The sequence below is a fragment of the Rattus norvegicus genome, chromosome 3, assembly GCF_021556685.1.
Source record: "Rattus norvegicus strain SHRSP/BbbUtx chromosome 3, alternate assembly SHRSP_T2T, whole genome shotgun sequence".
NCBI lineage: Eukaryota > Metazoa > Chordata > Mammalia > Rodentia > Muridae > Rattus > Rattus norvegicus.
Window position 1 is genome coordinate 54986344 of NC_141536.1, and position 21513 is coordinate 55007856.

The 21513-nt window shown below is 45.3% G+C and overlaps 1 protein-coding gene across 3 annotated transcripts in view; it reads right to left on the bottom strand.

Annotated features, from left to right (window-relative positions):
- Positions 1-7747: 7747 nt before the first annotated feature.
- Mettl8 (methyltransferase 8, tRNA N3-cytidine) overlaps positions 7748-21513 on the bottom strand; it is a 93851-nt gene continuing 80085 nt past the window's right edge. For 2 of the 3 annotated variants that reach the window (NM_001399514.1, NM_001399513.1), the window contains 5 exon segments: positions 7752-8839; positions 9508-9573; positions 10195-10301; positions 16980-17119; positions 19969-20032. In NM_001399514.1, the coding sequence (NP_001386443.1) occupies positions 8652-8839; positions 9508-9573; positions 10195-10301; positions 16980-17119; positions 19969-20032 (565 nt within the window). In that variant the 3' untranslated portion in view covers positions 7752-8651. 3 annotated transcript variants of the gene reach the window in all.

Here is a 21513-nt window from a genome sequence, read left to right on the forward strand (position 1 = left end):
TTGTGCATATGGCCAGCTTCTACACACCCTGGAGGAGACAAAGCTTGGGCAGGGGGAATAGTGTAGAAGCAGGGCACAAGCTGAGCATGCTAAAATTCAAAGCCAAGGGGTGTGTGTGTGTGTGTGTGTGTGTGTATGCACGTGAACCAATAATATATTCAATTGCTACACATAAATTAGAAATACATACATATACTTTTTTAAAGTCAAAGTTAAAAACAACAAAAACTATGAGGGAAAGGTGGGCCTGCTTGCCTAGGGAAAGCACAGAAGCTAATTCTCACTTTTGCACAGGGCTGCTGGGCACCCAGCCCCTGGACTGGGAGGTCTGTAGCCACGGTTGTTCCCTGCTCTAAAGTAAGCAGGAGATCTGCACAGAGTTTCCTTGCACTATTTGGCCAGGGAAAGTAGCACCTGGAGGTGCGCGAGGGTGGGAAGGCAGATAGGAAAGAGAGTAAAAGAAGGCTGCTTATAATGAAGTTTTGTCTACTAGTCTCCAGAGCCCAAGCATTCTATTAGGAAAGAAAACCACAAATGAGGAGAGTGGGTAATTACGAATACATGCACGTGAGGACGAGGAGATACAACTTTCTTGATGCCGAATCTTACCTTTCATTTGGATTAAAACGCAACAACAACAACGACAACAACAGAAGCCCCATCTCCTAGAAATTCAAAGTGGATATAGTACGTATTAAAATAAATGAGTGCCGCGAAGGAAGAACTGTGAGAACGGAGAGAAGCGATTATCCTTGGAGGCAGAAAATTTCTTCTTGCTCCAGTGCCGCGTGCTATGCAGGCAATTTCAGCCATTTTCTCTCAGGCGATTTTTAGGACTGAGTTCCCAGCGCTGCCCAGGGGTGCTGTGGTCTCGGCTCACCTGCGGGAGCTGCACACCGCGAAAGATGGATGGAGTGGGACCGTTCTGTTAGGCAGGACGGGCCTCTGGAGGGAGACGCGTTACTCCAAGGAGGCAGAAATCAAGAGAAATGAGGCAGCAATTGCAATGATGTTGCTTGTGCTAAGTACAGAACATTAAAAAAGAAGAATTTAAACCGCGCTAATGCAGTCAACTCAACGGCATCTCATCATTAATTTTAGGAACTCACACAGTTTAGAGCAGTTTTCCCCAGTGAAAAGGCCTTAAAAGCCCGAAGGGTGAGTGCACCTCCCATGGTGGTTTTTGAAACAACCATACTTGATATACAAAGATTAACTGAGGAAAAATTAATTTCTATTTTTTTTTCTGCAATGGACTAGGAAGTAGCTCCGAAAAGGGACGTTAGGTTGAGATCATTGCCAAGGAATTTTTGCAAGTAACAAAACGCACATTCTTCCTGGACCTGGTCTCATCAGCCCATGCAGAAGAGATGAGGTCGGTGTTTGTTGGGGGGGGGCGGGGAGTCTAGGGTCATCTTTAACATCTGAGAACAAAGCTCTTCCCCCACCCCCACCGCTAGGGGGGCAGGCTCCCTGCTCTCCGTAGTAGCTGCTTGCTAGAGAAAATCAAAGTTAAGATACAGAACACAGGCTGGAGAGATGGCTCAGCGGTTAAGAGCGCTGACTCCTCCAGAGGTCCTGAGTTCGAATCCCAGCAACCACTTGGTGGCTCACAACCATCTGTAATGGGATCTGATGCCCTCTTCTGGTTGTCTGAAGATAGCTACAGTGTACTTGTAAATAAATAAATCTTTTTTAAAAAGACAGAACCCACGGAATACTGAGATGCCAAGTTCACGGCTATCTTCAAGTCTAATACTGATCCCACTCACGCCCTTTCTCTAATGGTCATCTGCCTCTCTGTAGCTCAGTGGCTCTCAACTAAGGCTGCAACCCTTTAGTACAGTTCCTCACGTCTTGGTGACATCCATCCGTAAAATTATTTTCATTAACTGTAATTTTGCTACTGTTACGAATTGTAACCCAAAGACCTGTGTTTTCCGATGGTCTTAGGTGAACCCCGTGAAGAGGTCGATTGACTATTAACTCCGAGGTGGGGTCGTGACCCACAGGTTGAGAATCACTGCTCCTGCTGCTCCTTACGAAAGGTTAAGTGGTTGTGAGGCGGTAGGCAATGGGAACTCAAAAGCTGTTGTTTTAAACTCTTGGCCAAGTACTCGTGCCTGTAGCTTGCCTCTGACAGCTCCAGCGGCTGCTGAGGGTGGGCTGGCTTCGACCATCTGGAGTTTTAATGTGTTCCATCCATCTCATGCCCGTGTGCTTTGCCGGGGCTGGGGTCACTGTGCTCTGAGACCTTTGAGGTGGTGTTCAGGGGAGCTGTGCTCTGCGGCGTCCTGCATCCATCTCGCAGGTGCGCTGCTGCCTTTTCCGGCTGATGCTAGTTTTCCTGCCCCCTAAAGGTTCTAACCCGCGCAACTATTATGGCTTGCTTGTCGCTGCATGTTGCTGATTCATAGTCAAAGGAAAAAGTAATTTTGTCTTCAACACCTCTTCCCTGTCATTTAAGGCATATGTTAATGAATGGCAGATTTTGGCATCTACTCTCCTCTATAGCTCTGAGGCCATAATACAGGCTCATTAAAAACAAACAAACAAACAAACAAACATCCCTCGAAGATGCACAGGTTCTTTTACTTCTATTTATATCTATAACCACACGCAAGCTGGAGTGCGCCTCTCAAATCCCAGACCATATTCCAAGAAAGGAGCCACATTTCATGTTTGAATTGGCATTAATGTGGCATTCATGTACATACAAGGTTTTAAATAAAGATGTTTCACGCATGCTTTATTTCTGACACCTCCTGACTTCACAGATTTTTAGGTTACAGCACAGCCAAATCCCTCTGAAGATGTTTTCAGGGCCTTTTCCCTTCCTTGAAGCACAGAATTTTCTTTTTAACTTAAAGTGAAGAGTACGCAAGTGACGCATGCTCTGCTAGGAGGGACGCCAAGTACAAGGCTGAGCCTGCGGGAGGTGGGGGTGGGGTCTCGGGGTGGGAGGAGGGGCTTGGGGGTGGGGCACAGCTGAGCAGACTCAGAAAGCAGCAGAGAACTGATTGAGGGCTTTTTGCTTTGTCATTCCTCACAGGTCACCTCCCTTCCTTCCTTTCCATTTTATAACCCAGACAAGTGTGACCTACTTTTTTCACTGAATGACGGGATCTTTGACGAGCAGGATCCTTGAGGGTCCTCTGAGCCAAGCTCCCACCAACTCTGCACCTGATTCAGAGGCTCTCTTCCTCGGCCATCTCTCCCTGCAGCCTGTGAGCTCACAAATGAGGATTTTGGAGTCAGGCAATTCCAGGTCTCCGTTCTGACGCCGCCACTTGATATCTCTAATATCCTGGGCCAGTTACCCAATATTTCAGAGCACCAGTCTCATCTGTTAAATGGCCCCAGTAACAGCTAAATCATAGGCTCTCGGGAACCAAGAGAAGTGCCTACTGTATGAGGCTGAATGGGAGAGCAGCTAAGTGTTTGGTTCAATGGGACCTGGAACCTATTCTTTCCCTGGGAGACTCCTAGGCAACACCATTCCCATAGCATAGTCCTGCTTTTCTCTCAGTGTCTCAAAAACCATTGAAAAAGTACATGTTGAGTGCTGCGTGCACACTGCTTTGTAGGCTGTAGACGCTATTATTAATAATAATACCTCACATATCCAGTGCTTGGAATTTGCAATGTGTTTTCACAAAGGAGGGAAGTACCCTTAACGTGTAGTCTACTGATGTCTAACAGAGGCTCTGAAAGAGGGCTATTAGGGATGCAAATGGGAAGTCCTCTGCTCCCGTTCGGAGCATAATACACATCAGAACCAATTAGGTAACAAAGCTGATCTATTCAGGCTTCAGACCTTCCTGAGCTGGAAAACCACAGAGGTAGGGTGAAGCAGTTCTGGGAGAGGATGAGACGGTGCAGACAGTTCATGTGACTCTGGCTTTTGTCCCCTGGAAGGTAGCTAGCTATTTTCACATACCAATTAGTATGTAGCAATTGATTTACAAGTACTTAATGGTAGAAATCAGGATGTGTTTACAGTTTGGAGACGCTGCATATGGAACTCACACAAGTATGTGAGCAGAAGTCAACGGCAACTGAGAGTTCCAATGCACAACGGGATATGTGTAACAGAAACCCCTAACGAATCTTGAAACCTTCAAGCAGAGCTTCCTGGGAGAATGTTTCCAGGTAGACAGTGCTCTAAAGTGACTTTCAGAATTGGTGAAAATAGAGACCGTACTTTTAATCTGTTTCATTGTTTCCAGTGGGGAACAGGAAGGAACATACCTCTCTCTGTTGGGGAAAATGGACTCTCTGACGGGGGGCTCCTTTGGAAAAGGGATTTTTAAATATCGCCTTCTGCTAACCGTGGTCTGGCTTTGATGTGTGTGTGTGTGGGGGGGTTAGAATTCCACATAGTTATCAGTTATTTCAGGCTAATACCCAAACAGATATATTTGTGACACCTCATGATTTCTTACTATCTACAGGCGAAATTCCAAATGGCCCTTCCCTTGGCTTTCTCTGCGTCAATCTACATTTCTGTCTGGCAGCGAACCTGACAAAGGAGGCTGACGCAGGTAGGCTAAGCAGAAAAAAGACTGATCAGACAAACAGGAGATGGGAGTGGATGGGGGGGGGGGCTCCTGTGGGGATGCTCAAGGATTAGGAGACTGGTGCTGGAGAGAGCCCAAGACAGCCCAGTTTGTGTCTCAGAGTCCAAATTCGGTTGATGTATTTTTGAAGCTTTTAAAGGTTAACTCGCATGCTGTAATACATTATAGAAAGACGGGAAGCTGAATTTTACTGTGCCAGTCAAGAGGCTGGCTTGAATCTGCTATTTAGAACGGAGAGAGACAGTACAATTTACATGTGTGAGAATGTGAGAATAATTTTACCTTCTGTTGTTTTTTTTAAAACCACCTTGGGCCATGGTTTTTAAATGGAGACACGAGAAGATCTGTTGGGGTTCCCATAGCAACATTTAACTTATCTAAACTGCCCTGTTGTATATAATACTTTCATGACTGCCTTGGCTTTTAAATGTAGACTTTAATTATGAACTACAAGTGAGTTAAGAGTCTTGGGCAAATTGTGACTCTTCCATTTACTGATGTGTGCATATTTAAACAGAAACCTTGACAGCTGTATTTCTACAGACTTGCCACCAAAGGCAAATTTATTCCAAAAGGGCCTGTGGTTTCCCTCATCACTGATCAGAGACCTCATTCCATTTTATACACCATAGACAAGTCTTCAACAGACCTCTCTAGGTCTGTGTGTAAAACACCCTGGCTGGAATGAACCAGAAATAAACCAACCAACTCGGATGGCTTGAGTTCAGAGACTAGAAGTCTTATCCTCACGGTGCTACTCTGTTTACAAGTTGACTTGACCATCCCTCATTAACTTCCATACAGACTGATCTATTTTGAATACTTTGAGAATAGAGAGACAAGGACTAGCCTGAGCCCACCTCCTCCCAGAAGGTTGATCCTGCCCCGTTTCCCTGCATAGCTGTTCTCTCCATACAGGAGTGACTATTGCCACCTGCCCTGTGTGCTGTGATGATGAAGTAAGAACTGGATGGTTTTCCTTAAAGATAGTTCTATAGGCACTTGGCCTGACTCCATTTGCTCTGGAAATGCCATCAGTTAAGCTGTTTGGCCCCAGTAGGCCCCAAGGTCAATCTGTTATCAGACTATGAGGCTACAACTTGTGCCCCAAGTCAGGTCTGGCCTTTGTCCTCAGTAAGTCCACTAAATGAGGCAAACTTGCTGGGTGTGGTGGCACATGCTGCTGATCTCATCTCTAGAGAGGCAGAGGCAGGTGGATCTCTGTGAGTTCAAGGCCAGCCTGATCTACAAAACAAGTTCCAGGCCAGCCAGAGCTGCAGAGTATGACCCTGTCTCAAAACAGAACAGGCAGCAAAGCACCAAACTGAAGTGGAAAACAGAAAAGATTCACTTAGTGTGGTTGCACTGGAAGAGGGACAGGGACCCAGAGAACCACCAGGCTGGTCTAAATCTTTAAGAGTGAGATTAAAGTTTAACAGGCACGTCTAAGCTGTGCCATCGATGTGTGGGCCCACCATTGACATACCCTTGTCAGGGCTGCAGTCGTGTCCTGTAGGTGGTCTGGAATTGTTAGAAATCTCTCTCTGGGACACAAGTCCCCCTCTGGCTGGTGTCCTTTCCATCACCCAGCATGGGATTCCTGGGGAGAGCTCCACTTCTTTGGGGTTCACAGTTTCATCAGTCTGACAGGGAGACCGAGACACACAAGCATCTCTTTGGAATATCTTCGATTCTATCGGGTTACAAACCCGTAACCCCAAACAGTCTAGAGTGATTTATTAAAGTCTCACGCCTGGAAATCTGAGCACCCTGGAAGCCAGGGCTGCAGGATCACTTCCCTGTGCTGAGGCTAGTCTGGGCTATAAGTTAGATTGTTTCAAACAAGCAAACACATGAGGGAAAAATTTTGGATCTGTATTTTCCCAGACCACTGCTTTCAGAGGACCGTGCCTTTCCTTCCGTGATTTCCTCATCTGCTTTTGCTAAGATCAGGGCTGACAGAGACCACACCTTGAAAGGGCTGCTTTGACTGTACATCTTCAGGTCTCTATTTAAACCTTCAGAACTCCAAAGACTGGACTTGGGGGGTAGGGGACACCCTTGATCTTTCTGTCCCTCTTCTTAATTTGTCCACATGGAATACGTCCCCTTTTCTATTTTCCACTTTAATTGGGCACTTTTAATCTGCTTACTGAAGATGGGCAACCAGACCTGACTTGGGTCACAAATGGTGACCCCAAACTCCGACAACATATAATGGAAGTGTTCATCAGACACTGCACAACAAAGGACTTGTTTTAGGGACTCTGTTTTTTACAACAGGCAATTAGCAAGCCAATATATTTTCTTTCTGAAGCAAGGGAGCAAATAATACATTTTGAGTTGTTTGTGCAGAATTTTGTTGAATGCATTAGTTTAGCAGTGATAAAATACCCTGACAGTGAGGCTGTGGCGATAGCTCAGGGGTTAAGATTCTGGGCTGCTCTTCCAGAAGAAGGCTCCCAGTCCCCATGTGACAGCTCTGTTGTACAGTGGTTTCCTTCCAAATTGAAACATTCTAGCTCCCAGAGTTGAGACAAAAAGTAAATAACCCAAAATAGCTTCAGGAAGTCCCTAAAACTGACTAAATTCACTGGGCCCCTCCTTTCCGAGGATAAATAGTAAACACTGTTTTCAGACAAGCCAAGCTGCCGAGAAGCAGAGACCAGTGAAGCTGCCTGGAAGAGACTTAGAACTGAGGCCCTTGGAGAGGGTACTCTGCAATCTGTTGAGCAGCCTGGAGGCTGTGCAGTGTTCCTGGTTTCCCAGCTTTCATAAGCTGTCACCCATGCTGGGGTTGCCTTTGGTGATGAAGCTGTCTTTGAGTCATTTCTATTCCTGTAAGCAGCCCCTCACCCGTAGTCCTGTAAATGACCCTAAAAAACCTCTATGGTTCACTAAATTGAACTTTGGTGGCAGCTGTACTTTGTTCTGTCATGGACTCTGTATCGTGGGAGAGTAGATGAGTGTATATTGCCTCTTTCCAGGAAAAGTCTGTCATACAACAGGCTCACAAACACCTATAACTCAGGTTAGGATCTGACATTCTCTGCAGACAGAGATACCAATGGCCTCTATAGGTACTAGGCATGCACAGGGTGAACAGACATACACTCAGGCAAATTCCATGCGCATAAAAAACAAAACAAAACGCCAACAAAAGCAACTTAGGGCAGAAAAGGTTTATTTCGGATCACAACTCCAAGTTACAGTCCACCCAGTTGCAGCAGTAAGTCAGGGAGGCAGGAACTTGAAGCAGCTGGTCAAGAGCAGTCAAGAGCAGAGTGAGAACGAAGAATGCAAGTGGGTCAGGGCTCAGCTCACTTTTCCCACACTTGGTTCAGGGTCCAAACCCCAGGGAATGGTACTGCCCCCAGTAGACAGGTCTTCCCACATCGATTAACACAATTAAGACAAACTTTCACAGACAACTGACAACCTGAGACTCTTCCACAGTGATTCTAGAGTGTGTCAAGTTGACAAATGAAACTAGCCACCACGGCATGACAGCGTCTCTCAGATGATCTGTGTAGCTGAGAACAGCCCTGGAGGGGTGGTGACAAGGCCTTACTTCCCCATTATTTGCAAAGGAAGGGAAACAGAAGTTGCATTTCAGACACTAGTGTGTGGGGGTAAGGGGTTAAGAGAAAATAGATGAGAACAAAACAAAACACAGCATCCCTTCATCCTAAGAACATCCCATCCCCTAAGAACAAGGCACACTGTGCCTCTGCTACTGGCTGGCAGCTGAGGACAGTCTGACTGCTTTACCACACCCAATAATAAAGTAGATAATATTTCCACTTCTAAAACATGGATGGGTTGCAAAACTATATGCCTTATATCAGCTACTTAATTCAAAGTCATACCATTCAAGGGAACGTGGTTAGATGAAACAAAACCAAACATTTTTCAAGTTCTGAAAACCCAGAGGGTAGGACACTCTTTCAAGTCACGTCTGTGTTCTTAAAATGTCCCAAGAGCACTGATAGCAGGCCAGCAGAGCTGCAGATGCTCTCCTGCTCGTAAGCCTTTGAACGGTACCATGCCCTGGTTTCCTACTTTAACAGTTCAGTCTGGAGAAGGGAGAGCGTGCTCATCTGCACTCCGTGGAGTCCAGCACGATGGTTTCTGGAATTTCCCTTGAACCCACACTCGGTGCATTTGTATTTGCTTTTTCCTATTAACTTGCAAGCGATGATCAACCAGATTTTGCTTTTCATGTAATCCGGCCTCGCAGAACATACGGTGGATCTCCCCTTTGAGACAAGAGTGGCAGTCAATGATAGAGCATGTGGGGGAGAGAGGGGTAGGGCCCAGTGGCACGCCTCGGAGGGCTGCTCATCGGGGTTTCATTCATACCAAGATGCACTAGAGCTGGGTGAGGGAAACCCAGGAAACCAGGCGGGGCTCTTTCACCCCTGCACGCACTGCACGCACAGACAGGCTGACCCTCCTCAGGACAGTGAGCTGAGCTGTGGCTACAGCTTCCCACATGTGACATGTGCCTCCTTTCTGAGCCTTTGCTTACAGTGACCCGAGATCACACAGTGTAAAAGGCTCTGTCAGGTTTGGGAAACCCCTGAGTCCATGGTTCACCCAGTGATGTCAGCGGTGCTTACTTACGACAAGAAACCGACTACTGAGATCTAATTTCTGTAGAACTAAAGTTCCTTCCTCTGGGCACATCAGCGTCGTTCATACCCAGGCCATCACTAACTCCCAACTTACTCCCTGCACCTTCACGCCAGTGTAAGAGGGACACAACTCTTTAAACACAGTTTGTCAGGGCGTGAAGACTTCTGGTGTTCAGTCTGCAGGTCTGCCCCGAGGCCTCGCGCTCACAGCCTCTGAGTGTGTCCCTGCCAACAGCTACCTGAGGAGGTTTACAGCTCACTGTTACCCCAGGCTAGACAGATCGGCCTACCTTTTGTAAAGAAATAGGCTCTGGTACCATCCCCTCGGACGTAAAAATTTTCAGATAAACAACGCCCTAAAATATAATAAAGAAAAGAACTTGATATTCCATTAAAAGACAACATAACCCCAAACAATTTGACATGATTTTGGGTTTTTTTTGTTTGTTTGTTTTGTTTTGTTTTGTTTTTTTCCAAGACTGGGATTCTCTATGTAGCCTTGGTGTCCTGGTACTGACGACCAGGCTAGCCTCGAACTCAAGAGATCCACTTGCCTCTGTTTTCTTAGTGCTGAAATTTAAAGGCGTGTACTACCTGGCATACTGTTACCTTTTAAATACTTTTTTTCTCTTTTCTTTTTTTCAGAGCTGGGGACCGAACCTAGGGCCTTGCGCTTGCTAGGCAAGCGCTCTACCACTGAGCTAAATCCCCAACCCCAAATAATTTTAAAATTACATTAAAATGATGTATTATATTAATATCAAACAATAACTACATTAATTATTAATTACTTTAAGTTATGTATATATGTGTCTTGTATAGGCATATGCATATATGTATGGGTGTCTGAGGAGGCCAGAGAGGGTATTATAGGTGCTCGTGAGCCACTTGATGTGGGGGTTGGGAACCAAATCCCCTTCTTCTTCAGGAGCAGCACACACTCCTAACCACTGAGCCACCTCTCCAGCTTCCGTTACCTTTTTTAAAGCGAAGCTGAGCATTGTCGTATCTTCCATGATCCCGAAACAATAGCATTCCTCCGGGCTTCAGCAACCTGGACAGCCGGTGGATGACAGCTTGCATCCTTTGAAAACAAAGCAAGATAACCTATGTGGGAATGTTTTATATGCTAGGGTCAACCTTCCCAGAGACAAGATGAGAAGATATCAACAAGCCAAAGCAACCATACATGTAAGAGAGAGAGAAAAAAAACCCAAAAAACAAAAACACAAAAGCATTTTGTATCGAAAGAACCAAATTCAGAAGTCTTAAGTGTTTTAAGAACTCAGCTGGGAACGTCATAGCTTGGTGCCTCATGTCAAAGCTGAACCACTAACTAGAAACCTGGACTAGTGGTGCATAGTGTGATCTTAGACTCTGGGCTGCAACAGATAGATCGTGGGTTCAAGACCAGCCAAGGGTACATACTGCAACCCCGTCTCCAACCAAACCAGACAACTCACCCACTTACTTGCTTATGTTTCTGACATTAAATGAGGTAGGGGACAAAGGTAAAGGGGCTTTTCTATTTCTTTGTAAAAATAAAACAATATGTTAGAATCACCCCAAATTTGTATAGCTAAACTCATCATCTTTCTTCCATGTTACTTCATTTCGTGCCTCCCTGCCTTCCTTCCTCCCTCCCTCCCTCCCTCCCTCCCTCCCTCCCTCCCTCCTTCCTTCCATTTCCCATGAGTGTGCATGCATGTCCACATGTATATGTAAGCCCAAACCTGACATCAGGCAGGGTCTCTCCTAGAACCCAAATTCTGGCTAGTCTAGCTGGTTACCTTGCTCCTGGATCCTGTCTGCCCCGGGAAGGCCAGGATTACAGGCAGTATCCGTGCCTGCTTGGCATTTTGACCTGGGTTCTGGGAATCTGAACTGGGGTCTTCGGGTCCGAGTGCTTCACCCGCTGAGCCAGCCCTTGCGCTCCTGACTTCCTCAGTAAGATGAAAGGTCTCCCAATCCGCTCAGAGAGAATTTTCCTTCCTTTCTATCCTATCCATGTGCTCAGCAATCTTTTTTGTCTTCTTATCTCTCCCCTTTGGTGTTTTCTCTGTCTCCCATTGGCAGGGCCTTGGGACAAACAATTATAGCCCCAAGCCCAGAAAGAGAATCACTTTCTAATAATATACTACATCATCCTTCTTGGCAATTCTTCATGGATGATACCAATGAGTTATCTGACGTCAGACAATGGTCTCGTCTAATCACATCACTGTCAAAGCAAGTAATCCAGCAGGCAAAGGTTTGAATCTTATAAGGTTCTTAGCTTGAATCCTTCTGATGATGTCTATTGCTTTCTAACCAATCATCGCTTCCCATCGAATACTGCAGCAGCCTGGGCTCTGTGTCCTGTGCCTTTGTATGCATGGTTTCCTGTCAAGAGAAAGGATTCTTTTCTCCCTACTCCTGGCCTGCTCCGACTGTAGTCATAGCCCCATTCCCAGCTCAACACTGCGCAGCTCCTGCCTCTTTCCTCCTTGCTAATTACCCCTCTGCTATGCAGCATGCAATCAAGTACGACCTCTTAAAATAGACCGTGGCTTAGCATTTCGGGTTCTGTGTTCATGGCCTATGTTTTACAGGTCAGGGACTGAGAAGACTCTGGGCTTTGCTGAGTGATGGGCTTTAGCTCCCCACAGAGCTCCACTGGAGAGGACTCAGGGGGCCAATAGGGAATGGCCACCAGCGTCCGGAACTTTTCCTACCGACTACTGAGGGAGGGAAGGGAAAAGGTAGCTTACAGGACAAGCTTTTGTTGTCTCTTTTACTTTTGTTTGGTTTTGGCTTTTAAGACAGGGTTTCACACTGCAGCCCGGGGTGGTCTGTAGCTCATTACATAGTCCAGGCTGGCCTTGAACTGGCAGCAGTCACCCTGCCTCAGCCTCCTGAGTGCTAATGTTGCATACTTAAGCTACCACACCCAGCTTGGCGTCTGCTTTACCTAAGCCACTTCAAGTTTCTGAGGTGATCTTATTTTGAAAAGATGAGATTAGCTCAGATAATTGATATATTCCTTTCTAAAGCGACATTCATGGCTGCCAAGCTGGCCCAGCAGGTAAGAAGCACTGGTCATGAAAGCCGGGAAACTGACAAGGGAGCCACGTGAGGATGAAGGGAGAGAACCAACACCACACAGTAGTCATCTGGGCACCACATACATGCTGTGAGACACACAGGAACACACACACACACAATCACACATTCATACACATGTACACATACATATACAACACTCACTCACATGTACACATACATGTACACACAATCACCTGCATGTAAATACATATAATACACACACATATCACACATGCAATTTAAAAATCCTAAAAAACTACGTTTTTTTTTTTTGGTTCTTTTTTTCGGAGCTGGGGACCGAACCCAGGGCCTTGCGCTTCCTAGGTAAGCGCTCTACCACTGAGCTAAATCCCCAGCCCCAAAAACTACGTTTATTAGAATAGAGGGTGAAATCCAGCTTCTGTCATGTCACAAAGAAAGTAGATAGCGAGAAAATAAAAGCTGCTATGAAAATTAATCTGAAGAGAAGACAGAAAGAGATGGCATGCCTAGGTGAAGCGTTCTTAAAGCTAAGAGATAAACCTGTGGTGCTTGTGGTACCAAGCCCTGTGTGTGCAAGGATGCTGGCCTAGTGCGTGTGAGGCCCTGAGCTTCATTCACAGCACAAGAAGAAAGAAGAAGCACATATACATGAAGGGAGGTGCTATTTTTTGTTCATTTCAGGCCATTTTCATGTTGTGCTCTGTCATCTGTGGTCTCTAACAATGGAAAAAAAATCTGGGGGCTGGAGAGATGGCTCAATGTGGTAAGAGCCTGGCTGTCCTTCCAGAAGACCTGGGTTCAATTCCCAGCACCTACATGGCAGCTCACAGTTACCTGAAACTGCAGTCTAGGGGACCCGATACTGACATATATGCAGGCAAAACTTCAAAGCATATAAAATAAAAAAAATAAAAAAAAGTAAGCCTTAAAAAAGTACAATTTCAAGGTAAATTTATTATGTACAGAGCAAAATCTTTGGAATTATTAGTAAAATAAGGATGAAATCAAAGTTGAGAAAAATCAAGTCAAGCATGTCACCATGCAGCCACTGTGTGAATCCGTGCCTACATTGGAGTGTGCGTAGGACAGGAGTGGGAGCCGCTTCTCCTGTCAATCATATGCACTCCTGGGAATCACGGTGGGACCAGGCTGGGAATGAAGTCGGGAAGACAAGAGTGGGACGAAGCCCCTGTCTCAGTTGCTTTCCCTGCTGCTGTGATAACAAGCTTTGACAGGAGTAACTCAGGAAAGGACACTTATTTTGGCTCACAGTTCAGGTTACACACTACCATGACAGGGAAGTCAAGGAGTCAGGAGCCTGAAGCATCTGGTCACCCTTCATCCAGTCAGAAAGCAGAGAACTACGGATGCATGCTAGTGTTCAGGTCCCTTTCTCCATCTTGTATAGTTCAGGATCCCTTGCCCAGGGCGTGGCCGCACCCACAGGAAGACTGGCCTTCCCCATGCCAACTGATGTACTCAAGATAACTTCCACGGGACCATCTCCCAGGCGATTCTAGACTCAGTCAAGTTTACAACTGAGACAAACTATCATGGTCCCTCTTCCCTTCCCTTCCCTTCCCTCCCCCCTCCCCCTTCTCCTCCACCTCTGTCTCCCTCTCTCCTTTCCCTTCCTTCTTCCTTTCTTTTCTTTTGAGACAAGGTCTCATTATTCTTGGCTGGCCTGTGTAGTGGGTTGATTTGGTGCTGCTTGTATTCAAATCCTAAATTCTGTACCCCAAATCTGGTTGCTCTAGATGAGCAGATTCTCACATATACCAGCTTTTGTTGTATAGATGTTGTCCCCCAAGTTATCCTTAATTGGTTAATAAAGATGCCTAAAGTCTGTAGCTAGAAAGATGAGGGCAGATGGGGTTTCAGTTCCCAGGCTTGGGGTCTGAGGCAGGGGACATGAGGAGGGAGAAAGGAGAGAGGCAGGAGAGGAGGAAGGTGCTATGGGGTAGGTGGAGTGGATGTAAGTGCTTGGCTGTGAGGGCTGGACAGCTGGAGTAGAACTGGCCCAGGAGGAACTCAGCAAGTATTCTTGGGTTACTGGCATATCTCGGGGTTACTGACAGGGAAGTAGACAGAATAGCACAGAGGGTTGATATCTGCCCAGCTCTAGTTCTTTAAGGCTTGTTATAAATAAAAAGGTTTTGTGTCTTTTATTTGGGAACTACATTATCTAAGGTGGGGTGGAACCCCAAGTAATATTTACCACAACAGGCCTGGAACTCACAGAGATCCACCTGCCTCAGCTAAGCGCTGGGATACCCAGACCTTTCTTTATTTTGTGTACTTCAGCGATTACTGTCCTCACCTGCCCCTGAGTACAAGGCAGGGACAAAAGATAAAACAGAACAAAGAATAAAAACTCCCCACTATTTGCGGACTGCCCATAGTATGTATCTTGTATCTTCTTTTATGCCAGTGATTAGAAAGACAGTTAACGGTCTCCTGTAATCTACGAAACACTTCCACTTAAGCTGCTGCCCTCAGACTCAGGACCTAGCTGAATTACTGCCATTTCTTTTTTCTGATGATAATGAGCTACTTTTCTAGAATGTTCTTAGTTGCACATCCACAATTATAGTCCTAAATGCTCCTAAAGACACTGCTAAACCATTTCTTTATGTTTCTTGTCTCTCTTCTATTCATTCACGTCACTTTTATTTAGTTAAAATGTCTTAAGGTGGGGTTTCACTGTGCTGCCCAGGTTGGTTTCAAACACCAGCGGCTGACTGATCCTTTAGCCGTAACCACTCGAGTAGCTGGGGCCACAAGTGGGGCCACAACTCCACTCCCAGCTCATCCGCCTGGCTTTTAGTTCATTTCCACACATAGGTACAAAAGTCGTACTGACATGATGCATTTGAGTTTATTTTGTAATAAACAGTGAGTACTGCATAAGAAGAGCAGGCACCCTAAGATATTTGCACCCCCTTATTAACATTCAGTTCAAATTAAGATAAAATAGAGTATTTGAACCAATCTCAATTAGTCTTTTGGCAATTTTACATAGAATCTAGGAATTTTCCACTTTAAGTACCAAATAGGGACGCTAGCTCTTAACTACCTAGGCCAGTCTTTTAACCAGTCACAGAAGGAAGCGGAGCACAGAGGTGACATCTTGACTCTTCGGCAGCAGCGCCAACAGATGAACATATCATCAGCAAAGAAATACACTGTAGAAACAGAGGGGAGAGTGGTTTGACGGAACCTAATCTATGCATGAGGTATAAATATAACTTTTTTGGATTAATTTGGGAATCAAATTTTACCTCCTTATGAGAAAAGTGCTCAACTTTGGATGGGAACTAAGAAGCCAGCAAGTGCCTTAGCATCTTAACACACAGGACTCACGTTCTCTGGGAAGGGGCCACACACCAAGCAAAAGGAATCTTATGCAGCTCGGTACACTCTTCCTGGGGCTGTGAAATCTATAAAATCACAAGTCCTGCCAGGTGGGCATGGTGGCACATGCCTGCAATTTCAGCAGTGGGGAGGTTAAGGCAAGGAGGGTCACTCAGAGTTTGAGGTCAGCCAGAGCTGGATAAAGAGTTTAAAGTCAGCATAGGCTACACCGTGAGACTCTTTCTCAAAAAAATAAAAATAAAAACCAGTATCATGCAAACATAAAAATGTAAGTCATACTTTGGAGGGTAGAGACACTCAGTAGAAGAGCATGTACACACACTCATACACACACACACACACACATGCGCACACATACATAAACACACATAAAGGCTCACACATGCACACACATACTCACTCATACACACACTCACACACATACTTACTCATACACACATACACACACACATTCACGCACACATACATAAACACACACAAAGGCTCACACATGCACACACATACTCACTCATACACACACTCACACACATACTTACTCATACACACATACACACACATTCACACACACACAATAAACACATACAAAGACTCACACACACATACTCTCACTCACTCACTCATACACACACACATACACAAAGGCTCACACATGCACACATACACACTCAGTTATATACACTCACACACATACTTACACACACATACACACATACATAAACATATACAAAGACACACACACATACTCATACACACACACTCACACATACATAAACACAAAGGCTCACACACACACGCACACACACTCACACATGCTCTTTCCCCACCTTAGATCCCAAAGGTCCAATGGCAGTCTGTGAAATCGCTACGGCCACGATCCCTGTGCGGGCTTCTTAGAAACACAAGCCTCTCACTGGACCCGAGTAACCAGACTGCAGCCCATCTCCCCCCAAACACTCAAGAAGATGCTAAATCAAAGATGTTTGTTTCTGATCACTAAGTACAATCTCCCTCCTGGGAGTCTATTAGGCTGTTCTGCATCTGTAATTTCTTTGAAGCTGTCACTTTTAATAGGTATGTGTCTTGCTACAGTGTGCTTGCTTCATCCTGACAGTGACAGAAAGCTTGCTAATGAAGCATTTGACCAGTTTCTTTCTTAAAGTGTGAAGAAAGGAGAAAACTGCATTTAAGAGGCTGCATGTTAAACATAACGGAGCGCGCTAAATAATAAATTCAGGGATTGTCATTTTTGCTTTGATAGTTCTAAAAACCAGGACTGATAAAGGAGCTTAAAGGTTCGTGCTGCCCTTTCGTCTTCATTTACCTGTCAGGGTGAATAGAAGAGAGCACAAAGACAAGGAGAATGACGTCCAGGGTCCCATCTGGAAAAGGGTAGGCCAAGCCGTCGTCACACACGTCATGAATAAAGGCAGAACAGTGGGCCTCGCTGTAGGCCTCATGTGACTGTCAGGGTGGAGGAACAAAAAGCCGGAGTTAGCAGACTTCCAGAGGGTTTTTATTTCTCCTTTTCTTTCTTTCTTTCTTTCCTTTTTTTTGTTTTGTGTTTTGTTTTTGTGAAAGGTAATGCTTTTAAAAATGTCCTTTCTGGGGTCAGTGAGATGGCTTGGTGCTTGCTCTTGGGACCCACATGAAGGAGGAAGAGAAATGATTCCTCCAAATTGTCTTCTTATCCACACATGAGCTCCTGTCACGCATCTGCCCCTTATTTTATAAATAAATAAATAAATGTAATACAAAATTAAAATTCTCCTAAGCATGGTTCCTCTGTGAACTTGAATACGCTTCATTTCTAGCTCAGTACTGTCGACTTACTTGAAGCTGCCCTAAAAAACAGAAAGCAATAACTAAGTCTAAAGCACTAGGACTGGATAGCAAACGCTCTTCGGAACCCTCCCTCAGGGCGGAAGTGGGCAGTGCAGGCTCTGACTTGGCTGGCAGTGCTGCTGGAAGGCAGTCCTGTGGTCCCTGAGAGGTGCCAAGGTGGTCCTCATGTGTCCCACTCCTCTCCTTGTCCCATGTATCCTTCCTTAAAATACGAAACATCCTCCGCTACGTTTCCACACTTAGGTGACAGTGATGGTCACACGACGCCACTAACATCCACTGTCTTGTACACCTGAACGGGCGGTGTGTGGGGCAGATCAATAAGGCTGTTTGTAGACAGCATGAGGGTAAAGCACACTGCGCAGAGGGACAGATATCCACCCATCAGTACTGTGCCATTTAAGGAAACGTGTGTGAGTGTGTATGTGTGTGTGTATGAGTATGTGTGAGTGTGTGTGCGAGTGTGTATGTGTGCGAGTATGTGTGTGTGAGTGTGTGTGACTGTGTATGTGTGAGTGTGTGAGTGTGTATGTGTGAGTGTGTGTGAGTGTGTATGTGTGTGAGTGTGTGTGCGAGTGTGTATGTGTGTGAGTGTGTATGTGTGAGTGTGTGTGTATGTGTGAGTGTGTATGTGTGAGTGTGTGTGAGTGTGTATGTGTGTGTGAGTGTGTGTGTGAGTGTGTATGTGTGTGTGTATGAGTATGTGTGAGTGTGTGTGCGAGTGTGTATGTGTGAGTGTGTGAGTGTGTATGTGTGAGGGTGTGTGTGTGTGTGTGTAGGTAGGCGCATCTTAGTTTGGAGACAGGGTCTCTCTCTGCTCTGGGACTTGTCTAATAGGCTAGGCTGGCAGGCCATGAGCTCCAGGGACTCATCTTTCTGCCAGGGTAGGGCTGGGATCATAAGCACACAACACCTTTCCATCTTTCTCCTCCAGGTCCTGGGAACTGACCTAGGTTCTTAGGCTTGGCAGGCCAGCACCATGGACCGTCTATCTTGCTACATTCTCTGTTAATAGAATTTCTTTCCCATCCCTCGACTCTTCATGCTAGTGAAGTCTAGTCTTCATGGATCTGTGTGGGAAGCCCAGGTCCTGCTCTTTCCTCACAGCTTCTTGTCTCAAACATTTCACTTTAATGAGTGCCTACTGTGTGTCAGATTGTGTGGAAAGTATGAGAGACAGGCATGAGAGATGGCTTTCTGTACAGTTAGTAAAAAAGCTCAGCTTGGGATAGGTGGTTGTTAAAATCTTGACTAATACTGGTGTCTTTTGAACCACATTCATGAACATATGTATAGTCTGAACTTTAAAACAATGTTTTACATCATTTATATGTGTGTGGGGGTTGGTGCACGAGGTGAGAAGGTGTTGGATCCCAGGAGTTAGTGTTATAGGGGGATGTGAGTCACCTCAAATGTGTGCTGGGACCGAACTCAGATCCTCTGCAAGAGGATTACGTGCTCTTAACCACTGAGCCATCTATCCAGCCATGACATTTCTCTTAAATTTAAAACAACATCTACTGTTTTAGGGTAAAATCAGGGATCCTAGATAGGCAAATACTTCAGCATCCATTGAAATAACTTCCAGAAATTGCAAAAGTTCAGCTAAAAATCATTACAGATGCACTCAATGCAGAAACATTTCAGAAGAATCAACCACTTCAAAAGCAAACAAGTTGGACCGTTTAAAAATGTCTTTATTTTTATGTGTATGTGTGTTTTACTTCCACGCATGTCTCTGCCTGGTGCTTCAGAAGCCAGAAGAGGACACTGGATCCTCTGAAGCTCCAGCTTCAGAGCTTACATGTGGGAGCTGGGATTGAATCTGTGTTGGATCCCTTGGAACTGGAGTAAGAGATGGCTGTGAGCCCCCATATGGGAATTGAATCCAGGTCCTTTGGAAGAACAATCAGTGCTAAGAGCACTACTAAACCAATTTCTCCAGGCCTCTCAAATTAGAACTTTTAAAGCCTCTCTTTATTATTTACTCATTCATTTAGCTTTTGGTTGTCTTGAGACAGGGTCTCAGTATGGTAGCTCTGGCTATCCTGGAACTCACTTTGTAGACTGGGGTGACTTTAAACTCACTGAGATCTGCCTGCCTCTGTCTCCCAAGTGCTGGGATTAAGAGCATGTGCTCCTACACTCAGCTCCTCTATTTTTAATTTATGTGTGTGCATGCATGTTTGTATATACTTGGGCGTGAGTGTTTGTGGATGTGTGTGCACTATCCTTTTCAATTGCTCTCAACCTTGTCTTGTGAGGTGGAGTGTCTCACTGAACTTGGAGCTCACTGGCTGCCCAGTAAGCCCCAGAGCTTCCTGTCTCTGGCTCCCCCGTGCTGGGATTACAGACGCACACTCCCGAGCTGGCTTTCAGTGCTGGCTTTCAGGTCTTCCTGCTTGCGTGACAAGTACTGCTCAGAAGTCATCTCCCCTGCCCCTCTTTAGAGACTGACTAACACATACCTTTACGAGCTCCACTGCTTCAGGGGCGAAGTCACAGCAGTAAAGAAAGGATCCTGGGATGTTCCTACGCAAATAGAAAGGACGCTCAAATCCACAGTCAGACATGTTCAAACTAGAGCAGAAAAGGAACTGCAGGTGTGCCGAGCACATCACTACAGGGGACTCTGAAGCTCCTGTCCAGGCTTGAAGGAGCCGCTGCCTTATTTCTTATCATCCTCGGGGGGGAAATTTCTAAGCCCACCCTCACACATGGGTCCTGTTTCTCCCCTCACCCGGCATGCCCTGCAGATGCCCACCTCTGCCTTCTCCAAGACCCTCAGAACCCTGTGTCCTCCATTCTTTCTTTATTTACAACTTGTTTGGATTCTGACCCTTGCCAGACAGACACTCTGGTGCCTGACACGGCAGAAGCACATTACAATTTTATACTGGTAATGAATGCAGTTTTTGAAAGAGAATTAAACTCCAACATACAAATTGCTGGTTATCTTTTCAAGTTATTATCAAGCATTTATTGACCCTAACGTATATACCAAGCATGAGTATATAAAGTTACCTGATCAAATACTGAGATTGTGGGTTTAGGAGCCAAATGAACCTCTTCAGGAATCCTGTATGGGCCACTTCTTTGTGAATTTAACATCTTTGAAAATCAGTTTCTTTATTTACAGTATGCTAATAAAAATTCTTCTATTTATTTATTTACTTACCTATTTATTTTACAGAGGAACATTTACCTATTTAAAAATCTTGACTCCCAACATAAATGTATTATAGTTAATCTTTATTTGAAATTCAGGAATGAAGGCTGGACTCTGCATTGTTCATGGGCAGGCAGATACTATGAATTCTGGGGGCCAGTGCCCTTGGTGACCATGCTCTGTATGCTAGCGTTAAACAATCTTAGTGTCATGTTGCTTAGAAGAATGTCTGCATTGCTAAAAACAGGTGGATGTCATTACCCAGTAGCTGTACATAAGCATACGGGCCTGGCTCTTGTGGATTTTATAATTTGGGAGATGGCTGGTTTCATACAACTGTTAAAAGGTGAGAGGATCAGCATCCCAATGTGTCTGCCTAAAAGTTTTGCAGGGACAGGTTGGCATGACCAACTGAGAGCCAGCATGGCATGAGGGTTTAAGGGTGGGAATCAAATGTCAGGAACAGGAATCACATTGATCTAAAAGAGCCCGAACCTGGCACCTGGCAGGATATAAAGAGAGGTTGGAAGTACAAACTAAGCCTCTTAATTTGATTCAAGAGGCTTTTCAGGGAAGGTGGATTTCTAAGTAAATAAAGAATATGAACAGAAATACAGACTTCGGTTCCACTCTGAGGGGCTACTCATTGTAAGTGTTGTGACCCACATATATAACCTCGTCTGTGGCACTGGGATGTGCAGTCAACTTAGGATCTGCCCTAACAAGTATTAGAATAATAAATAGGACTCGGTGCTGAAGTCGAGCAGTGCTAAGTCGAGCAGTGCTAAGTCGAGGTGCTTAGTCTGCTTTGTTGCTCATTTATCTTGGCTAAAAAGGATGCTTG